Source organism: Numenius arquata, chromosome Z (genome assembly GCF_964106895.1).
Source record: "Numenius arquata chromosome Z, bNumArq3.hap1.1, whole genome shotgun sequence".
Lineage (NCBI taxonomy): Eukaryota > Metazoa > Chordata > Aves > Charadriiformes > Scolopacidae > Numenius > Numenius arquata.
The window spans coordinates 36,368,714-36,392,811 of NC_133616.1; the positions used below are offsets into that span (position 1 = coordinate 36,368,714).

General features: G+C 40.4%; 1 protein-coding gene across 1 annotated transcript in view; it reads left to right on the top strand.

The window, feature by feature from the left end:
- The window catches only part of CNTLN (centlein), a 208,818-nt gene that overhangs the window by 39,890 nt on the left and 144,830 nt on the right, over window positions 1–24,098 (top strand). The window contains exons 4-6 of the mRNA XM_074166843.1: window positions 12,469–12,603; window positions 13,192–13,371; window positions 19,386–19,519. Of these exons, the coding sequence (XP_074022944.1) occupies window positions 12,469–12,603; window positions 13,192–13,371; window positions 19,386–19,519 (449 nt within the window). The remainder of the gene's footprint in view (window positions 1–12,468; window positions 12,604–13,191; window positions 13,372–19,385; window positions 19,520–24,098) is intronic.

Sequence of the window (24,098 nt, forward strand, 5' to 3'; positions counted from 1 at the left end):
AAAAAAAGAACGATATTTACACATTTAAGTTGTAATAAAATAATTTCATTAATAAATTATTTTTCTTTCTGCTTAAGATGTCCGGATTCCATTAAAAGTCACTGCTTTGGGGAAAATACTTTGATTTTTTTATCAGTTCCAGTATACAATATTTTGTATTAATTTTTTTTTTTTTATGTGGTATATAAGCGTACTGCTGCATGGTGAAAGCTTTTGGTAAAGAACGTGATGAAGAAAGCAGAGAATATAATGTTTATTTGTTATCCTGATCCTTTTGGTAGTGGAAATTGAATGCATGTCCCTTCACTACAGTAATAGATGGACACCTTTGATATTGTGCTGCAGAGACTTGAGGTTTTTTTGTGAAGTGCTTCAGCAGCCAATGACAGAAACGAGGTGAGTTGTTGCATTTCAGTATTGTTAGCAGCAGCAATGACGAATATACGTCTCAGCTGTGTGTTTCTGCTAGAATGATTTTTAGGGATATTTTGATAAACTCTCAGTAGGTATTTGAGTGTTAACTTCTTGACATGAAATAAAACCAGCTTTTATCTACATTTTATGAACCTGTATAGAGGCAGATATGCAATAGTAATTCAGTAATGCAGTCTGATCAAATTTCAAATTGCAGAACCCACTGCAGAGTGGTTTTGGTTTTTTTTTTTTCTTTACCTCTCCACTCCAAAAATGTAAGAATCTGGTGAACACTTAATCCAACACTTAGGAAAACTTTTGCTTCATATTCCTTTCTGCATGCTGTTTTATGTAACAGGTTAAAAAAATCTTGCACTGAAGACTGGAAGTTCAGCGTTGATGTCTGCAACATCAAACAGTATACAGCTCCTGGTAGTTGTATCCCAACTCATTCTCTTTTTGGAAACAGAATCCTAGCATTAAAGAGTTAGTTTTTTCTTGCCACTTTCACTGTCTCCATACAGTTGTATACTATCTAAAAATCACACTGGGTAAAAATGAAGTTGAATTAAAAACTTTTTGTATATCTAGTCACATGAAATATTGACAGATAATTATAACATCCTACTACCACGAAAAGACTCTGAGGTATTAAGAGCTAAGACAAAAAAGGACCATTTTCCCCCTTCAGTTTTGATATGTAGTTTTTGTAGCTCATTTTCTTGTTCAAATTAGCAAGTGATTTTGCTTCCTCTGCAGATTGATTTCAAGGTATTTTAAAAAGTAGTGTTTGCCAGCAAAAAATTTGACATTATTAGGGAAGTAAAAAAAAAAAAAAAAAAGTGTTGTAGCTAAAGAGATGCCATGGGAAAGGATAAAAATGAATTCTGGAATGACAGTCCTCTTTAGCATCAAAAGACCTGCTTCACCAGGTCACAGTGTTTCTTTCTTTGTACATACTGTTGCCTGGAGCATTCCGGGCTCCAGCAGTATACAAGGGATAGTCTTTGATTTTTCCCAGCTAAACAAAAGAGTAAAATCAGATTCCTTTGGTTTTCATTAGAGCAAATTCACTTCTAGAATACATTTTTTTCTCTTGTATTTGGCAGTTTGTCTATGGAAAAATCTTTGGAACTGTACTCTAGCTGTTTTAGTTATGAGTTTTTTAATAGTTCTTGAGTACCAAGCTGTCAAAAGCCCATTGAATGTTGCTTTTGTCCTGTTGTATTCAAATAAGTACAACTGCACTCAATGCAAAATATAAGTTGAGATTGTTCTTGTGTAGCGTTAGCCTGTCTTTTATGGTTTCTAGACAAAACCAGCAGATACTGTGGGAATGGATAGATTCCTGCTAAGTGATTTTTATGTGGTGAAGTCTGTCAAAATAGCCTCATGTGGGAGATTGCCCCATGTGTTGATCAGGTATGGGGTTTTTTTTCTGCTGTTACATTTGCCTACCAGAGTAGGGTAGTCTTCTAGGAACACTGCTTATATTCTCTGCTGTAAGAATCAGTCTTTACTGTCTTCCTCCTATAATACAATGTAATTCATAGGTTGAGGAACCAAAGTGCAAAAACAGCTGCACAGGCAAAGGCAGATGATAATTTACTTAATTGTCTGTATCTCAGAAATTCTTCTTTATTACCCTTATTTCTACCCAGTCATGGCTCCTGAGTAATACTTCTGGTTTTTTTCCCTACTTTATAAGCATGTGAAATGAGCAGATATGAGAGTAAAAGTTCAATTCATTTAGAGGAAAAGATAAGAACATACAAAGAAAAATGCTTTGATACACAGCAGGATTTTTTCCATGCAGGTATAAGTTACCTAAAGAACATTTCACTACTGCTGCAGCAGATGACTTTGTAGACTACTCAGGTGAGTTTGCTGCTCAGTGATTGATGTGGCATATTTGCCTTTTGATTGATTTAGAGCCTTAAGTGGGTTAGTTTTGGGAATAAGTAATTAGTGTGCAAGTCTGATTCAGGATAATCTGTCTGATTATCCTGGAAAGTATGCAAAGTAACTATCTTATTTGATTTTAAAATTTCATCTCAGCAATATAGAACAAACATTGGAAATAGCTAGTTGCATTTTTGTACCTTCATGTCTCCATTCATCCTCCAAATTGCTGGAAAACTCCCCGCTCCAAACAGGACACAAAGATCTTTGATTTCACTTCACAAATACACATATGCTTACCAGTTTCTGCTCAGTGTATAATGAAACTAAGTAGTAACGTGATGTAGCTTGTGTATTCAAAAATTAGATGCCTTAAAGAGCTGCAGCTGCCCTTTGAGATTTTGTGAGAGCTTGTTTTTGTGAATTTTTAACTTTGTTAGAGCCAGTAGACTCTTCCAGGTAGGTAGAATTTCTAAGGATGTTCTTCAAATACAGACTTTGTCTTGATAAATGTTAAACAAGTAGTAATGAGCTGGTAGAAAGACTCAAAGGACCTGCTTACTCAAATTCTATGAGGACCTGCAGAGTGGGAGGGAGGCAAACAAAATAACTGATGCTTTCCTGGTAATGTGGATTCATACCTTTTTAAAGATGCAACTAAATCATCTCTGCCAGCAACAATTTGTTCCCGTAACCATAATAATATCTCTGAAGAGCAAATATTTTGCTTTTTGAATAGTGAAAATTGAGCCTGGTGTCTTGTAGGTTCAAAATATGAGAGGGGAGTCCTACGTTAGGAGGAGGTTTCTTAATTTCATTATCCCTTCCTTAATGTCTGCTGATAACAAACTAGGCTGAGAGGGTTTATGCACTGGGTTATGTCTCAGAAAAATTTCTTATAAATTTCTGAATCTGAAAATCAGGTTAATTTTTTCTTTGGAGGAAATATAAGAATGATTATGAATCTATAATCTTAGGCGATATTTGACTGGAATCTATTAAAAGTGCCAGTGCTGTAGAATGAGTCTCTGTAGGGGAGTTAGTTATATTATCAAAAATAAAAAAGTACACTCTAGGTTTGAGATGAAATTACCAATTGAACACTGTTCTAAATACAGACTAGTTCTGATTTTTTTTTTTTTTTTGTCTGCTTGGTTGGTTGGAATTAATGACATCTGAGGCAAAAATCCAATATAAAAGAATATGCGATTTCTCTATTTTCTTTCACTTCTCTCTATTTTTGTTGTCATTTTTCCGTTCTCTTCACATTCACTTTCTTTTCCTTTTTTTTCAGACCACTGTTAGAAAGTACCAAATTTTGTATGTTCTTTGTATGTTCTACTGTGACTGCTAATGAGTATAAGGTCCAACAAAGATAATTTTTTTTTTTTTTTGATAAAGTGAAATTTTTAGTGTGAGGAAAAAACACCTTTCATGCCTCCCTACACTATTTACTACACGTTATCTGTTCATGGTTGTTTGTTTTCAGTATTTGGTACACAGTTTAGCTGTATTACATTACCTTTCTCATATGTTGAACTGGTTGCAGGATTTGTTCTTGCTTGGACATATTTTCTGCTATGTAGTGTGGTATGGTGTTTTTTTTAATTTTGTAAGAAATGTTACCATATTTGTAACAGTGTGTAGATAGCAGCAGTGGTCAGAGGGATAAAATAAATTTACTAAATATGGAGGAACAATATACAGAAAAGATTTGGAAATGGTAGGGGGAGAAGAAATAGAACAATAAAAATATTTGCAAGGAAGGTGGGAATGTGATGTGTAGAAAAAGTGAAGAAGTCTACAGAGGAGAGGCAGACATTCAAAGTAATTTGGAAAAAGATGTAACAAAGTTCTCTGTTAAAAAGTAAAAAATGAAACAAACAAGGAGGGAAAGATACAATCTACAGGAAGAAATAGTCATGTATATTTTTAATGACTGAGATATTTGCAAAATACATAGATTAATTTCACTGCATATCTTCAAACATACTTCTTGCATGCCTTACTGTTGCGGTAGCTCACTAGTGATTTAGATGATAATTCATAAAGAAATGATTTCTGCCAACCTTAGTCTTATAATCAGATATGTGAAATTAACGCTTTTTATGTGACTTAACTCCGGTAATACTGAAAAAGATAATTTATTGGTTATTAAGCTAGTTGTCAAATGTTACAACATAGTGCAGCAGAAAGGGCAGAGAAGATTTACTTTGTGCTCAGTAATTGTTTGTGCACAGTAAGGAGAGGAGCGTATGTATCTTGAGGAGGAGCTGGTACTCAGACTGTTACTTAGGCTCTCAAAATTGCCGCATCCCTCTGTGGTTATCACTTTGCGGGCAGTTTCCTTGTGCAGTGTGGGTGCTCTGGATGCCAACGCGCTGACATTATTTGACATGCCGTGCAAGCCCTGCTTACCCCCCCTGCACAGCTGGCTTCCTATGCAGGGCTGCTGTTTTCTTCTTGTGAGTGAGTTACTTCCCGTTCAGTGGTGGCATAATTACTTTTTTTGCCCTTATTGTTACCTGTAGGTTTAAAATCAATGGTTGTTGACTATGGCTTCAAATGTATTGTTTTATGTTTTTTCACAGCACGTTTTCATTCGTTTTCATGTCTGACATATATGTGAACTAGATTTAACCATATGGAGGCTGAAAACCCTTATGCATGTTATCAGCAGTACTGTAGAATGATAATCTAAAGGTATATCCTCGTTGATAAATTTTTATGTTCCTCAACAGGTTTCATTTACCTTGTATTTTAAAAGCAAAGCAGTTGCATTTTTGTCCTGAGATAAAAATTTCATTTGTTTCTTGCTACAGGTATAGTGTTAATGCTAGGAAAATGCTTTAGAGGAATGGCATTTTGATTTAGGAAGGGAAGGGACAAAACACGGAATTAAAACAGACACCTGAAGAAAAATACGGAGTTCTAATACGCATTTGTCCTGGGGCTGGCGGGGATAGGTTTAATTCTCCCCAGGACCTAGCAGGGACACAGGTATTCCATCCCATGTGAGCCATGCCCAGGGGGCAGCAGGAGCTGGCCGGGGAAGGGGAGGGGCAGGAAGTCATCCCCCAGGGGAGCGGAGCAGTCGCGGGGGGGGGGGGGGGCGGCATCCCGGGTGCGGTCGGCAAGCGGTGGTATCGTACTTGTGGTTGTATATTCCTCTGTCGGTGTTATTATTGTTGTTGTTTCTTGCTCCCTTTGTTGTTCTGTTAAGTTGCCTTTGTCTCAACCCACGAGTTTTTCCCTTTTTCTTCCGATTCTCCCCTCCCGGCCGCGCTGGGGGTGGGGGGGGCGCGATCTGATCGAGCGGCTGCCGCCTGGTCCTTTGTTGCCGTCTGAGGCCAAACCAAGACAGTGCTTTTTGGCGCCCAACGTGGGGCACTCGGAGGGTTGAGGTAAAGACAGATCTGACCAGAGCGTGCTAAAAGGAATTTGTTATCGGTATTTATTGTATTATTTGCTGGGCACAATGTTGCTTCGTTTCTTTTCATGGCTGTGTTATGTAAACTCTTACGTGCTCTATGTACTCCCCATGATGATGTTTATCACTTCTGGGAGAGGGCTCAGGATTATAATTTTGCTGTCCTGTGTGATATCAACTTATGATATGATAGTATCACTGTTCAGACGGTTATGTTGGGGTGTTTATTTGGTACTGTTTTCCTGCCCATATCTCGGGGAATTTATTAATAAACACACTGAGTCGGGGGGGGAAGCAGGGGGCGATGCTTTTCCCAGCTCTTTCACCTCCCTTTTCTCTTTCGTGCTGGGTATGCCAGTTTTTGAGAATTCTGAATACTCTTGGGACACGCAAACCAGTTTGGTCCTATTGCTAGGTCTCCTGAATGTATTCCAGTTTTTGTTTAAGGTTAAGCGACTATTTAAGACTACCACCCCAAGATCTGCCCCAAGGCTGGAGAGTCATGGGTGGCATGGCTTGTGGGAGAACATGGGCAGGTATCTAGAGAGTTTTTCACCTCCAATGGTCTGGGATTTCACCACCGAACAATTACAGTACCCTGATAAAGTGATAGAATATTTGAAAGAAAAATGCTGTGGCTATTCCAGAGAGGCACAACTCACAGCATTGTGCTGGGCCCTGGCCAGTATCTACCAAGCATTGCTCAATGTTGTGCAGCATCCTCAGGAGGAAGGGATGGAAACCAGGCGGACAGGCAGTGTGGCTACTGCCACCCCTGCGACAGACACTGCAGCTACTCCCACCCCTGCAGCAGGCGCTGCGGCTACTCCAACCCCAGCGGCAGGCACTGCAACTGAACCAGAAAACCAACCTGTGCCCGTATCAGTTGCCCCTATCCAGAAGAAGAATACACCAAGAAATCAGTTCGCTTAGTGAAGGATGACGATGATCCGGGGTTGTCATGAGAACAAGAGGAAGAGGCAGAACTGGAGATAATCACTCGATCCCTGTCCCTGAGTGAGCTGCGGAACATGCGAAAAGATTTCAGCCGACTTCCAGGCAAGCACATTGTCACCTCGCTGCTCTGGTGCTGGGATAACAGAGCCGGTAGCTTGGAATTGGAGGGTAGGGAAGCCAGGCAGCTGGGATCTCTGTCTAGAGAGGGGGGCATTGACAAGGCAATTGGGAAAAGGACACAAGCCCTCAGCCTCTGGAGGCAACTCCTGTCAGGCGTGAGGGAAAGGTATCCCTTCAGTGAACATGTTGTACGTCATCCGAGCAAGTGGACCACCATGGAAAGAGGTATTCAGTACCTGAGAGAATTAGCCGTGTGGGAGATGATTTATTATGACCTGGACAATGCAGTTTCCCACAGATCCTGATGAGATCCAATGCACAAGGTCCATGTGGTGGAAGTTTGTATGGAGCGCACCATCGTCATATGCCAACTCATTAGCAGTGATGGAATGGAAAGGCGAAGAGGGACCAACAGTGGATGAGGTGGCTGCCCGACTTTGGCAATATGAAGAAAATCTCTCTTCTCCCCTCGTCTCAGCTGTGGAGAAACTGTCCCGGAAGGTCCAGCAACTTGAAGAGAATATGTCCTCCCCACCTGTACGAGCCAGTACCTCAGCTGTTAGGAACAGACGTTTTTCCACTCAAGATAGAGAATACAGGGAGTACACCCCACGAAGCACCCTGTGGTTCTGCCTGCGTGACCACGGAGAGGACATGAGGAAGTGGGATGGACAACCTACTTCAATCCTACGGGCACGGGTACAGGAATTGCAAGGAAAAACAACCACAAAAGCAGATCTCCCCAGGAAAAGTGCTGCCCCGGTTTCCAATGTGGAGTTCCCCAGACAGAATAGAAGACCTGAGCCTACTTCTGATCCCCTTGAAGGAACTTCCAGATCATTTCTGCACGAGGTGAGTAACGGATACTATGACCAGTATTAGAGGGGCCCTGCCTCCAGCCAGGTGGGGGAAAGGGACAACCGGGTTTATTGGACAGTGTGGATTCGATGGCCTGGCACATCAGAGCCACAGGAGTATAGAGCTTAGTGGACACAGGTGCACAGTGTACCCTAATACCATCAAGCTATAGAGGGACAGAACCCATTTGTATTTCTGGAGTGACAGGGGGATTCCAAGAGTTGACTGTACTGGAAGATGAAGTGAGCCTAACTGGGAATGAGTGGCAAAAGCATCCCATTGTGACTGGTCCAGATGCTCCATGCATCCTTGGTATAGATCATCTCAGGAGAGGGTATTTTAAGGACCCAAAAGGGTACCGGTGGGCTTTTGGCATAGCTGCCTTGGAGGCAGAAGAAGTTAAACAGTTGTCTACCTTGCCTGGTCTCTCAGAGGATCCTTCTGTTGTGGGGTTGTTGAGGGTCGAAGAACAACAGGTGCCAGTCGCTACCACAACAGTTCATCGGTGGCGGTAGCGAACTAACCGAGATTCTCTGATCCCCATCCACAAGCTGATTCGCCAACTAGAGATTCAAGGAGTGATCAGCAAGACTCGTTCGCCCTTTAACAGTCCCATATGGCCGGTGCGGAAATCTAATGGAGAGTGGAGGCTAACTGTGGACTATCGTGGCCTTAATGAAGTCACTCCACCGCTGAGTGCTGCCATGCCGGACATGTTAGAACTTCAATACGAACTGGAGTCCAAGGTGGCCAAATGGTATGCCACAATTGATATCGCTAATGCATTTTTCTCAATCCCTCTGGCAGCAGAGTGCAGATCACAGTTCGCTTTCACTTGGAGAGGTGTCCAGTACACCTGGAACCGGCTGCCCCAGGGGTGGAAACATAGCCCCACCATTTGCCATGGACTGATCCAGACTGCACTGGAACAGGGTGAAGCTCCGAAACATCTGCAGTACATTGACGACATCATCGTATGGGGCAACACAGCAGAAGAATTTTTTGAGAAGGGGAATAAAATAATTCAAATCCTTCTGAAAGCCGGTTTTGCCATAAGACGAAATAAGGTCAAGGGACCTGCACAGGAGATCCAGTTTTTAGGAGTAAAATGGCAATGTGGACACCATCAGATCCCAATGGACGTGATCAATAAAATCGCAGCTATGTCTCCACCAACTAGTAAAAAGGAAGCACAAGCTTTCCTGGGCATTGTGGGTTTTTGGAGGATGCATATCCCAGATTACAGTCTGATTGTGAGCCCTCTGTATCAAGTAACCCGGAAGAAGAACGATTTTAAATGGGGTCCTGAGCAGCGACAAGCTTTTGAACAAATTAAACAGGACATAGTCCATGCAGTAGCTCTGGGGCCAGTCCGGGCAGGACAAGATGTTAAAAACGTGCTCTACACCGCAGCTGGGGAGAACGGCCCTACTTGGAGCCTCTGGCAGAAAGCACCAGGGGAGACACGCGGTCGACCCCTAGGGTTTTGGAGTCGGGCATACAGAGGATCCGAAGCCCGCTATACTCCAACAGAAAAGGAGATACTGGCAGCATATGAAGGGGTTTGAGCTGCTTCGGAAGTGGTTGGTACGGAAGCACAGCTCCTCTTGGCACCTCGGCTGCCGGTGCTGGGTTGGATGTTCAAAGAAAGGGTCCCTGCTACACATCATGCAACGGGTGCTACATGGAGTAAGTGGATTGCATTGATCACGCAGCGAATTCGAGTGGGGAAACCCCAGTCGCCCAGAAATTCTAGAGGTGATTATGGACTGGCCAGAAGGCAAGGATTTTGGAATGTCACTGGAGGAGGTGATGCGTGCAGAAGAGGCTCCACCGTATAATGAACTACCAGGAAATGAGAAGAGATATGCCGTGTTCACTGATGGGTCCTGCCGGATTGTGGGAAAGCATAGAAAGTGGAAGGCTGCCGTGTGGAGTCCTACAAGACGAGTTGCAGAAGCCACTGAAGGACAAGGTGAATCAAGCCAGTTTGCAGAGGTGAAAGCAATTCAGCTGGCTCTGGACATTGCCGAGCGGGAAAAATGGCCAGTACTTTATCTCTACACCGATTCATGGATGGTGGCAAATGCCTTGTGGGGGTGGTTACGGCAGTGTAAGCAGAGCAATTGGCAGCGCAGAGGCAAACCTATCTGGGCTGCTGAATTGTGGCAAGATATTGCTGCCCAGGTAGAGAATCTGGTTGTGAAAGTACGTCATGTAGATGCCCATGTACCCAAGAGCCGGGCCACTGAGGAACATCAGAACAACCAGCAAGTGGATCAGGCTGCTAAGATTGAAGTGGCCGAGGTGGATCTGGACTGGCAACATAAGGGTGAATTATTCATAGCTCGATGGGCCCATGACTCCTCAGGCCATCAAGGAAGAGACGCTACATATAGATGGGCTCGTGACCGAGGGGTGGATTTGACCATGGACACTATTGCACAGGTCATCCATGAATGTGAGACATGTGCTGCAATCAAGCAAGCCAAGCGATTAAAGCCTCTTTGGTATGGAGAATGATGGCTAAAATACAAATATGGGGAGGCCTGGCAGATCGATTATATTACACTCCCACAAACCTGTTAAGGCAAGCGCCATGTGCTCACAATGGTGGAAGCAACCACTGGATGGCTGGAAACATGTCCTGTGCCCCATGCCACCGCCCGGAACACAATCCTGGGCCTTGAAAAACACATCCTGTGGTGACATGGCACCCCAGAGAGAATTGAGTGGGACAACGGGACTCATTTCCAAAACAGCCTCATTGACACCTGGGCCAAAGAGCATGGTATTGAATGGGTCTATCACATCCCTTATCATGCACCAGCCTCTGGGAAGATAGAACGGTACAATGGACTGTTAAAAACTGCACTGAGAGCAATGGGTGGTGGAACTTTAAAAAATTGGGATACAGGTTTAGCAAAGGCTACCTGGCTAGTTAACACCAGGGGGTCTACCAACCGAGCTGGCCCTGCCCAATCAAAACCTCCACGCACTGTGGAGGGAGATAAAGTCCCCGTAGTGCACATGAAGAATATGTTAGGGAAGACAGTCTGGGTCAGTCCTGCCTCAGGCAAAGGCAAACCCATCCGTGGGATTGCCTTTGCTCAAGGACCTGGGTGCACTTGGTGGGTGATGCGGAAGGATGGGGAAGTTCGATGTTTACCACACGGGGACCTGATTTTGGGCGAGAATAGCCAGTGAATGAAACTGTATGATGTTAATTGCTAAATGACCCTGCCACTGTACATCTCATTTCTGTAACTGCTATTGGTTGTACTATAGTAAGAATCACCCAAACTAATGACAAATGGACTCTGATGAAAAACCAAGTAAAATGCAGCAGCGAAGGGACCAGAACTGACCTCAGCAGCTGGCGTCCAGCAACTTAATTGAGATCAACATCTTCAACCCATGGACCATGGACATGGGCTGCACCGGATACATCAGCCACAAGCCCCAAGAATACAGCATGCGACAGTCCAGCTCCACACATGCCATCTTGCATGCCCTGAGGGACTGTTCTAACAGATGGAGCTCGAAGTCATGGATTAAATTAACTCAACGGATATTGTAGAGTGATGGCCCACAGACTAAGGACATTATACCTGTATGGAGATATACATATATATGTCAGGGGAAACTGATAGTATTTAATTGGAAACTGTAGGATCTGGGCATGGCATGAAATGGTATGGAATAAGGGGTGGATGATGTCCTGGGTCTGGCGGGGATAGGGTTAATTCTCCCCAGGACCTAGCAGGGACACAGGTATTCCATCCCATGTGAGCCATGCCCAGGGGGCAGCAGGAGCTGGCCGGGGAAGGGGAGGGGCAGGAAGTCATCCCCCAGGGGAGCGGAGCAGTCGGGGGTGGGGGGTGGGGGGCGTCCCGGGTGCGATAGGCAAGCGGTGGTATCGTACTCGTGGTTGTATATTCTTCTGTCTGTGTTATTATTGTTGTTTCTTGCTCCCTTTGTTGTTCTGTTAAGTTGCCTTTGTCTCAACCCACGAGTTTTTCCCTTTTTCTTCGATTCTCCCCTCCCGGCCGCGCTGGGGGGGGGGGGGGGGGGGGCGATCTGATCGAGCGGCTGCCGCCTGGTCCTTTGTTGCCGTCTGAGGCCAAACCATGACAGCATCGTAAGAATAGAATGCAAGTATCTTACAGAGAAAGTTGAAGTTGTTTTCTTTTGGTGGCATCGAGATTTTACTATGTGTGGGTATACTAAAATGTTGTCTGTATTCAAGAAAGTGATACTATTTTCCTTGAGCTACAAATTCAGTTAGACTTAATTCCCTTTTTACAACTATTTTGTGTGATAATCTTTTTGGTTGCCTCACTTAATATTTATTTCTTATTATCTTCACAAATTTTGGAGGATTTTGAACTCCACTTTTTGATTTGATTTTTAGTATGCTAAAAGTGTAAGTGAAGTAGTACTCCAATGTATTCTTAATCCATAAACACAAATATAACTTCTGCAAGTGACTGGCTTTGTCTAAGCTTGACCGAATAATTTTCATTCAGTTCTGCCTTTATGGGCTCTTTTGTGTAGTAGCAGCAAGCTATTCAGTTCCTCATTTACGTTACTGTGTCGTATAGTCATGCAGTTTTGAGTATGATTGAAGTACTAATGTAATGAAAATAATGCTATAAAACTACATATATCAGATTGTTATGTTTCATAGGTCTAAAATGCACAGATCTAAAATCCAGTGCATGCATGTTCTTTTACAATTGCTTTTTGTCTATTAACAGATTTTTATTTATTTATTTTTTAAATAGAGACTCACAGGACAGCGGCAGGAGATAAACAACTTAATACAGAGAAAAAATGCTGTGGATGAGGAAAATGCCTGTTTGAAGAATGAATTTTGTAACTTGAACCAGAAATTTAAAGATAAAAGCCAAGAACTTAAGGTATATTGACTTGTACATAGTTTCATAAGACTATAGCTTTGAAGTAGTTCTTTAAGCAATGTCAGCCTTTGTGGCACAGAAAGTGACAAGCTTGGAGAAAAAATTGCCTTAGGCCTTGCTATACCTTACTGTTTTCTCACATACCAACTCTGAGGAAGATGCTTTAAAGCCAAGAATCCAAGCTTTATAACTTTCAGATAAATAGTTAATGATGGAAATGGAGCAAAGAAAGTAGGAGTGTGAAGATGTGGCTTCTTGTAATTAGATTCTGATGGGACTGGCATTATTAATTGATAAAGCCGAGGTCTGGGAGGATATGTCTGTGTGGGTCTCAAAAATAGCTGGGGACAGCATCAAAGGCAGCTTGATCAATTAATGGGCTCTTTGCAAATGTGTACTCATCAAAGCTGTCATCCAGCTAAAAAATATGACCCTTCCACCTGCATGAAAGAGGCCAATAAAAGTACACAGGTGACCTTGGCCATCAAATATAGAAGAAGCTGCTGTGAGGGTAAAACTGCACAGTTTATATTTGCTGATTAGTTCTCACTTTTTTTGTTTATCGGCCCTTGTGGTACTGTTCTACAGGACACTGAGGAGTGTGCACAGAAGAAGGAAGAGCAAAACAGACTGGTTATAAAACACCTGGAGGAGGAAAATAAGGGATTAAATACATGCTGTGCTGACCTGCTAAATGACCTGGAGAAACTGAGGAAGCAGGAGGCACAATGGGAGACAGAAAAATCTGGCAATGATGCCAGAATAAAGGTATGAAATGGAGTGGACTTTTGGATGTTATTTCAGAATTAACTTCTCCAGACATTTGCACTACAAGTTATTTTCTTTAAATAACAAGTTATATATTCAAATCTACCAGTGGGGACTTGCATTCATTTACATTCCTTCACTTAAGACCCACAGCTTTTTAAAAATTGATGTTGCAAAGCAGGAATCTGACTTCAAATAGCCATCTTAAAATGTAATCATTAAAAAATAAAAGATACTGTATTTTAAGATAAAACATATATATATGAAATAATAAAAGCTTAAAAGTATTATCATTCACAGGTGTTTTTTTTTTTCTGAATGTGTAATTTACTTACCTGTAATTTGGTTGCAGTAGTCTTGATATTTGTTGTTTTGAAGAACACTTTAAAACTTTAGCTACAGTTTCGGATAAATTGTGTCCTAGCCTCCAGAGGGCTCCACTCTGTGAGAGGCCTTATTTTTGCATAAAATATATTAAGAAGTTATTTTCACTGTTATGATAAAATGAAAAACAAAACAGTTTAATACAATGTACAAAATATTGTGTCTTTTATTTAAATGATAGTTTGTCTTGTTTGCTGGTGAAAATTGGGAAGTTCTTTTTAAATTCCTGTAAGAAATAAGTCACAAACATGGTATCAAAGTGTTTGATGGCTGCTTATATACATATCTAGTTAGTGAATTCTTTTTATTTACATGGCTAATGAGCACTTACAATGTTGTGCTCTTTCACTCTATCAAAGTACATGACCTTCTGGTATGTTCAGTGTAGTAAACATCTAATGACATCTTGCCCAGGAACATCTTTTTTCCTCCACTAGCAATTCAGTGGTTTTGGTGACACTTTTGATTGTTGTGCTGATGGAAACTCTTTGTGAAGAGCTTAATTCAGATCTGTTAACACGGGAAATAAAGTTCTTGTAAGTTAAGGCCTTTGGACTGGTTATGATGAAAGGATTATAGGATTCCCAGGACGGCCAATGCTCTGTTGATACTCAGAGGAGAAAAATCTAGTGTGTACTAAACTGATTTAATAATTTTCAAGTTGTCAAAAGTAGAGCTTGTAATATTGGATAAATTCTTGAAAATCATTGTTACCCACAGTTTCAATGAAAACAGTCAGAATAATTTTTTGTGTATCTGTCTTCCTGGCTGATGAGGTGCGCTGAAGAGAGAAAGGAGCGTCACAGCCATATGATTCCAGGCAATAAGTAGTGTTGGTGTTTCCAGGTCAAGGTGGTGTCTAGAGTGTGACCGAGGTAAATTCTTGAGATGGGTATTACCTGAACCAACCAGGAGTGACACGTAGCTAGATATGCTGTGCGCAAACAAAGGATAAAAGAGCTTGGGAATATTATCAAGTCTTTAAAGACAGCTTCCTCCAACCCCGAATATGGTCCACCCTGATGTTCAGGAAAACAACTGGATGTATCAGGAGACCAGCTTGGCTAAATGCAAGTAATCACCAAACTCCAGTGTAGGGCCGGGGTGGAGAGCAGTATTCAGGAGGTGGAAACAGTGAAAGCTACAAAGGAGGAGTTCAGAAACATTGGGCACTGAAGGATGGTGTTAACCTACCTACAGGTGCCTAGAGTATCATACCTACTGTATCAGTTGCAAGTGATGACAGGTATAACGAGTTTCTTGCACTATTTTAATAGTAAAAGGCTGAACAAGGAAAGTGGGTGTCTGTTGCTTAAAGGGAATGATGAATTAGTGACAGCAGCTAACAGATACAGCAGAGGTACCGAATGTTGTCTTTGCCTCAGTCTTCTCCAACAAGATTCCCCCAAGCATTTGTGCCTAGAGACAGAGTTCAAGGAGAAGTAATGAGAGTGCATGAGCTGGGAGGTACCGGAGAGAACTTGATAAGTACACATCCATTGGACCAGCTGAACTGCATATAAAGGTGGAGAGAGAGTTGGCTGGTGTAGGCTGCTGCCTATCGTCTTTCAAAAGTAGTAGAGATCAGGGGATGTCCCTGATGAATAGGATAATCCAAGACCAAAGGTTGGTTGGCCTCACTTCAGTCCCTGGGAAAATGACAAAGAAAGTTGTCTTGGAAGTAATTTCTGGGCACATAATTGAGAAAGTCACTAGAAACAATCATCGATTTACCAGGGTTGAATTTTTTCTGAGCAACCTCATTGTCTTTCCTGATGAAATGATTGCGTCTGTGGAAAAGAGGAGAGCTTGGATGTGATTTACATTAACTTTAGCAAGATTTTTGACACTGTCTTGCTGTATTATTGTACCCAGGATAGGATGTTACAGCTGGATAGGTGGACAACAGCATGTTTAAAAGAACTATTTGGATGTTTGGGTTTAGAGAGCTGCGGTTAATGGGTTGTACTCAGTCTGTAGGCTGGTAATAAGTGGTGTACTGCAGGATCCATCCTGGACCTTTCTTGTTTAAAATCTGTCTCAGTAACCTGGAAGAGTGGACAGAGGCACGTTTGTCAGGTTTGCAGATGACACCAGACTGGGGGGAAGTGGTTGTGCTTGAGGGCTCTGCTGCCATCCAGATGGACGTTGACAGAAATGGGCCAACAGGAGCCTTAACCAGGACAAATGTTGAGTCTTGCCCTGGGAAGGCAGAGCCCTGCAGCCATACAGGGACTGGTGGATCAGCTCTCAGGGACAGCCCTGGGCACTGGCAGGCAGCAAGCTGTATTGTGGTCAGCCCTGTGCACCCAGGCAGCATTGAGGGTGCGTAGGCAGCACTGAGCAGTGCCTAGAGAGACATGGGCAGGTCATGGCCCCAAGAGCCAGAGGAGGAATCGACCCCCTCTGCCTAGTACTCTAGATTCTGCACCCATTTTTGGGTGCAGTACAAGAAAGATACCAGTAAATTGGCTGAAGGTGAGACGGGGGCTATAAATCTTGCCTTGCAAGGAAAGGCTGTGGAACAGGCTGGTTCAGTGAGGAAAAGGGATAGCTCTGGCGCTGGGGCCATCCAGTAATGTGTCCTCACAAACAGGAGGGGATGGAGGAGAAACAGTTGGGCTGTTCACAGCTGGGTGAGAGGCAGCACACGCTGAAACAGGAAAAGCTGAGGCTGGAGATAAGGAGAAGCCTTTACTGCAGGAGGACAACCCAGGGGTGGGGCTGGGGCCCATGGAGGTCAGGTCATCTCCATCCTAAGGAGATTTCAACCCTGAGCAGCCTAGTTGGACCTCCTGGCTGAATTTGCCTTAGGCAGAGGCTGTGACTGGAGGTCTCCCCAGGTCCCCACCAGCCTCCATGTGTCCATAGGTCTGATGCTTCACCTTCTGCCTCCTTTCCCCCTCCCACCCCCCTTTCCCTTCTGTGATGTTAGACAACTGATTATATACCTTTGCTAGTGGACAGAGTTAGGTGAAGTTGATTATCTCACAAAACTATTGCAAGGATTGAGAAGCATATTAAAACTACTGTCTGCAAGAGGGAAATGTAATATTTGACCTCTAGGAAGTTGTAATATGTTGCTTCAGTTTTTTATCATTATTTTGTAAAATAATAATTTGTCAAACCACACAAAGTTATTATTGTAGTTCACTGTTTCTACATAGGCTCTTCCTGTAAATATTTGCTTGAAAATTTAAGTTTCAATTTGAATTAATTTTTCCCTCCCTTCCTGACATTCTCCATTTCTATTTCTCAACACTCAAGATTCAATATGGATGCCAGATTGGTTCTTAACAGGATGCTTATAAACAATAAAGAATAATAATTGCCTTATCCACAAAGGGCAAATACTACATTATCACACTACATGATATTGGGCTGCAGATGATGTTCTAATATATACACCCCAATATAACATGTCCTTGAAATGATTTTAAAAAGTAATTTATGAGAAAATTCAATAATGGAATTGTATTGTTGTTCTCAAGTGATTGTAAAAATGGTTATAGATACAAAATAATTCCACAAGATTTTAAAAAATGGAGATGCTCAGAAATTGAGTGTCAAAGATTGTAGGTTATTTCCTAATCTTAGATTTCTGACTTATGTACAAAAGCTCTACTGAATGCCTCAATATTTTTCTTCAGTATATAAGCTATTTGTATAACCAGTCCCTCCTTGCCCCTATTTTCATGTTTTGCTTTTTCAGTAATGTTTCCAAAAAAAGTCAAAGTTTCAAAATCAGTTCAAAAGGTTGAACTGATGAATTTGTTAGTTGAAATTAAAATCTGAAGTCGCGTATGTCACAAGTGGGGTGAAGTGCTGAAAGTTACTTTTTTCCTGTTTTTAAATTCTGCCATGGTATAACTTCTACAGTTGTATTTATGACAAAATCATTTATTACCAATTCTTTGTATTGTACTCTGCAATGGATCATAGGAACTTAAGCACTGGTAAGGTCAGATATTTTTTTAATTTCTCCCATGAAAAACCTCTGCAGCTCTATAGTGTGGCGTGAAAGGCAAGAGGATTTATTCACAGGAAGTGTGAACTGTTATCATTTTTGTTCGCATACACAATACTTCTTAGCTGTTGTGGAAAAAAAAAAAACACTGAGAAGAAACCCTGAGATTATTTGGCTGCAAGTTATGAATACCTTGTTGCACTTCAACGTTTTCATGTGTTGATAGAATGAACATAGTTCCAAAATCTTTTATTATCTGATAAAAAATATTTTTTGCTAGATAGCCTTTGAGATTGAATGATGACTCATTAGTTGGGTGCACCAGCTACATAGCCTGAGATTTATAATGAAATAAATAGTTTTCCTACCTCATTCACTCATGGAATTTTGCTATTTTCTCACATTACCATTATTAACAGGACATGATAATCCACGTTGAATTCAAAGAATTTGATACACTTCTGATATATCCAAATATGTATAAGACATGTTTATGCTATTTTAAAGAGAGACAATTATTTGCTTTTCAGTTATAAAAATGTTTTGATACCCTCAATATTTGATGCATCTTTTCTAAAAGAGAAAAATGTGCATTTCTTTATTTCTTTAACTAAGTCTGTATGTAAATGGAAGATAAACTAATATACTGTTGGCAGTAGATTAGGGATGCTATTCTACTGGGAGATATTTGTTTTAAATTATTGATGAATCCTGGAATATTTGCCTTACTGAGAACAAGTGATTGTGCCTGTGAGTAGTGTAATACCAAAGCAGGTCTAAGGCTGTTGCCACCTTCCGAAACTCTGCTCTAGATATTGCTGTAATATTTCTATTTCCATTCTTGCCTCAAAACACTCTGGGAGAATAGTCATATGAAGCTTCTTAAGGACTGAAGTACTTTCTAAGCTGCTAAACCTCTAGAGAAGTCTAGTAAGATCACTATGTAGAGATCGACGTCTTGCTTGAGTAAGCTGCCTTGCTGCTTTTTTTCCAAGGTATACCTTAACACTTTGCTGACTAAGTTTTACAGTAAGGCTTAGTGTAAAAGGCAAACTATTGCTTGTTTACACTGTTTTCAATGAGCATTTTCAGAAGTTCTCTTGTATGCTATTTCTTTCCCTGAAGAAACTATTCCTTGCACTGAGTTAGAAGTGCCAAGTCAGAGCAGATTTAACAATCAATCTCGAAAATGAATCTGTATCCATGATTGTTAGGTCGTGTGTGCAATTTTGTGCATTTTTTGGAGAACTTAAAAGAATGACTGTGTTTTTTTGGTTTTTGTTAGGAGGAGGTTTTTTTCTGTTTGATTTCTACACAGAAAACAAGGTTTAATCAGTTCAGCACTTAAATAGTGCGCTGTTGTTTTGCAAAGATTTGATTCAGTATTCTCCTTCCACATGAAGCAAATGAATTAAGGAAGACTTCCTACAGTAAAGAATAGGTGGCCACCTAAAATTTGAAATAAAGATTTTCTGGTATTTTGCATTTTTCATACACACAGATGCACATATAGGTATATATATGTCTTTGCTTAGACCACAATAAATATGTGCATGTATGTATGTGCTCGTCCATATGTCTGTATACGTAGATAACACACATAGTAGGTTTTAACTCTTTCTTATACATCAACTTTAATACATTTCAAATGCTTCCTTTGCAGAATTTGGAAAATGATTTAGCAGAGGCAAGACAACAAATGAAAGAGTTGCGCAGTATATGCAGTAACTTGTCATCTCAGGTAGCTGTGAAACAAGAAGAACTCTCCCAAAAGGATTGTGATGTGATCAGAGCTAAGTAAGTATTTCATGGTTTCATATCGTTCTGCTTACAAGCAATATTTTGCATTAGAGGTATTTTTGTGCAACAGTGTATTTTCATACCATTCTGTTCTGCAAGATGTAAAACTTTTGGAAGTCTGCCACTACATGACAATTTATGTAAACTCACTCTGATACATTTGGACTCCTACTATATTGTTATCAGTTTTTGAGTAGGGATGGACTTTAAAACCGACACATCTGTAATTAGCATTGGGTCTGAGAACTACAAATCTCCACTGAAAGTAACGAAATGCCAGTATCATAGTGACATAAGTGTTTAATTGGACAGGCTAAGTGCCCTAAACTTGGAAAAGCTTTAAGTTTAACTTTTAAATTAGAGTCAAATCTGCCAAGTCAGTAAAAGTCTACAAAGGCCTGTGCTAAAGGTTTAAAGTGTAGCTTTATCATGGGTCTCTCTTACCATTTCTTTACACTGAATCTGTAAGATCAGTGCTGCATTATTTGAGTTGTGGAAAAGAAATGAAGGATGGAATGATTTATATGAATTGACAGTACTACTGAATTCTTTAAAATGAAGGTAATGGCAAAAGACAATTGGTAACTTTAAGTGGATTGTCAGGAAATTGCCCTTTTTTCACTTCCAAGTTTCCAAGGCATACCCAGTGTTTATCACTACTGTGTTAGACGAAGAATATTCATAGAATCAATCATAGAATTTTCCCTTCAATATTCCCTCAAACTGTGGTTATGCCTGAAAAGCAGCGGTTGGGATGCGGAAATCATTGGTATGGATGCTCCTCTTTGCTTTCCAAGCAAAATTTCCAATATTTATTCCATAAATATTTTTAATCTCAGGAGTCAATATCTAAGTCTTTTGGGGAAAAGTCTAGAAATATGATTTTTGATGCTTCTAACCTAAATTGTTGTCCTAGTATTTGTTGAAATCTTTACAGGAATAATGACATCTTGTTATTTTCATATTTAAAGCATTTAATGTTGAGTTTTCAAAGGCAGTAAAAATAGGCAAGTTTAATGTGAAATTGTATTTAAACAGTCAATCACTGGAATTTATGAAATTAATCAATGGATTAATAGGCTTTATTGTATTCTTAAATTATTCTTAGAAGTATACATGTGTGTGAGAGGACTAGGGGCAGCAAAGACGACACTTTTAAAGTCAGGTAACGAAGATTTGCAAAGTTGCTGCTTGTTGGTTGCAGTTTAGGTTATTGCAGACTTTGTTGGCCATATCGTTGAACTTTCTTCAAATGTATTCTTTGCTATTCACTGCAAAACAAACCTCTTCTGTATGTTTTTCCATACAGCCGGCCTTCTAAAGTTACAGAGAAGAGTTTGGCAAACTTGATCATATATGTTTTTCTGTGTGCTCAAATGTTTTCCTTCGCAGATACTTAGCTATGAATGATAGTGTTTTTCCATATCACTAGTGTGCGAGTTATACTTGACATGTTATATATGTATATATTTGATCAGTATCATTGTAATTCAATGTCTGCTAATCTTTCTTAAGGAACTGTCTTTTGTTACAAGTTTCTTGCTGACTTTTCAGTTATGAAAAAAGAAGACATGCTAAATAGTTTATGTTATATAAAATTCACAGTTTCAGGCAGCGGTTTCAGCAGTTAGCAATACAAAGTAAGAATTTCAAATATTTTGTATTTTTTGTAGTACAGAGTACTGAAGTTTCTCCTTATCTTCCCAAGGTGTCACCACATACATAGATAACATACATACATAGATAAAACTATTTTTCTATTGGTTCTTAATGGAAAAAAAAAAGCCAAAATAATAAAAGTATGCCTATGTAGAAGAAAGCCAAACTCCTACTAAAGTTAAAGAAAGCAACTTTTTAAAGGAAAAAATCTGAGGAGAAAATAAAGTCTTTACATGTTATCGTCATCCTAGGTCAAGATCTTACTACTGTATTGACTTAATGGCTGAAGCATTTGACTGTTCCTTTTTTTTTAACTGATTTTTTTTTTAAGTTACCCTTGTTTAAAACTTAGTCTTACAAAAGTATCACATTGAATGTTCAGTTCTCATTTGATGTTGACAGAAAATTCTTTGACTGATACTGTGGAAAATACCTCAACTTCCTTACTATCTCCACTTTCCTGTCATCAGTTTCAAACTTTTAGAGCTCAAAAAGACAATCTGATTCCAAATCTCTCTGTTCTCCCCTCTGCTGTGTCTCTCACTCCCTGTGTGCTGCCTTCCTGCCTCCCCCCCGCCTCCACTTTTTTGAAAACAGACCAGGAGCACAGTTGTAATTATTAGAAACAAGCTCTAGAGGAGGAAGGGGAGGAAATTGGCTTTCTTCATTTGGTGTCGTCTTTCACGTGTGGCGTAGGAAGGTCCAGATCCATACTCCGTCAGCCGACACCTTGGTAATACTGTCTGAATTTTTTACAGTAGATGCTAAAATCAGTTGGAAAAGAGTCTGTAAGGGTCTACACGCAAACTGGTCTGGTGCTCTGTTTCTTCTGCTCTCATTAACTTCTTGCTCTGTTCTGCACGTCTGTCAGTTTGTTAGCAAGAGGTTTTTTCAGTTTAACAGTAACCATGTCTGCAGATACTAAGAGAACTGTTTTCTTTAGGGGGCAGTCTTTTTCAGCAAATTAGCAGGGACCAAAACTTTGACAAAGTACTACAGTCTAATTCTGGCCCTACAGAATAGCAGGTATTTTTGAAAATCCCACCTGGTGTCAGCAAAAGTCTGTCACATGATTCCGAGGCGTGGAAGATAAATTTTCTAAGGCCAGTGAACAGACAGTGCTTACAGTATCCATCCTGCACACCAGAAGTTTTCAAGAAGCCACCACCTTTCTTTACTGGCTTTATTTTTGCAAAGCATTCTTGATCCCACTGGGTTTGATTTCAAACTCCCAAAGTAGCTGTGAAATGCATTTCGTTGTTATATTTTTCATGTTTGCACTCAGTACAGATTTTCTGGATCTATTTAGAGTCCCTGGTAGCCTTTCCATTTTCATGTTCATGAAGAAAATCTTGCTGTTTGTTTCTGAAGATCAACTGATGCATCTCTGTGATTTTTGTTTTAAAGTTATGCTAAATATCTGAATTTATAACTTTGTATTTACTGCTGAGGACTTGGTGGTCTCTGTCTCACTGGCACAGAGCTCTGGTTGAACTCTGAACATCAAACTGGAGAGGTTTGCTTGGCTCACTGAGACTTGAGGCTTGCTGTCACAGGTATCCAGGAAATACTAAACTGTTTGCAAATACAGTAAGCTCTATTCTAAAAGGAATTGGAATTTCTTCCCGTGTTCTTACTGGATGTGTGTGCCATGACTTCATTTCTTTGGTTGTTTCTAGTCCAAAACTGTCCTTGATCATTTTACAACCACTTATTTTGTAAGTATATTAGTTTGTGCGTTTTTTTGGTTTCTTTTTTATGTTTCTTTGGTTTTTTTGTTTGTTTGTTTTTTCCTTGCACCCCCCAGCTGATGCTGTTTACCACCATGCTGTAAATTACGAGGCAATCAGATTTCTCCTCAGCCCTAATTTTGCTGCTCTGGGATTTTCAGGTTATTCTTTGCTGTGTAGTGTAGATCATTTCATAGTATCTATGTGATTCCCCTGAGAAGCCATAATTCATAGTGTCTGTCACTGTGTTGTATTTCTAAATGACAGGTAATGGGATCTAGAGATTTCCTGAATTATCCCAAAGCTTCACGTACTCTCTTGGTAACAGGGATAACTGACCTGCTCAGAATCCCAGTGTATATACCAAACCTGTGGTGGTAAAACAAATCCAACAGCATCACCTAAACTGGTAGGTGTGATGAAAATAAACTCTATTTGCAGCACAGTTATATAGCTTCTGGAGTGATAGCAGCTTTCATTTCATTTCCATGTCTGAGAAGCCACAGTTTACACTTAAACTGTACAGGGCATAAAGGTTTTATTTAATGTTAGCCTTTAAGAGTAGGAGGAAACTTTAGTTTACACTCGTGTCAGATATGAACACCAGAGCTATCTCTACCCTAAACAATAGTATGAATTTTAAATACTGTTATTGGCAGGACAAAGTGTCAAATCTTAGAGTCTTGCTGGAGTCCAGTTTGTAGTGTCTTCATGTAGTGTCAACCTTGCACTATTTAAAGCAAAAATCTATGAAGATTATTGTAATCTTACTTGCATGGCTGAAATAATTTAGTTATGCTATTCTATTTTGTCTTGAGAAAAAACTGACCTTTTTTCATAGCAGGCTCTTTCTTGTGAATTGCAGAGTTCAGCTCACTTTCTGTAAATTTCTTGGTTTCGCATTGTATTGGCCTTGAGGTGTTATATTAGAAACACAGAGGTGTTTTTTTCCTCAATAATATCTGATGACTTCAACGTTAAATGAAATTAAATACTCTCGGTTTATCATGGTGCTTTTGTTTATGGGAAGGGTGGGGCTAGTAGGGAAAAAATAGACCTAGTAGGTATTTCAGTTTTGGTGCTTAGCTGAAAGAATATTGTTTTTTTGATTAGTGTTGCTGATGGTGACTTTTTTTTTTCTTAAATTTGTGTTTGTTTAGAGTGTACAGTATGTTGAAACATTTTAT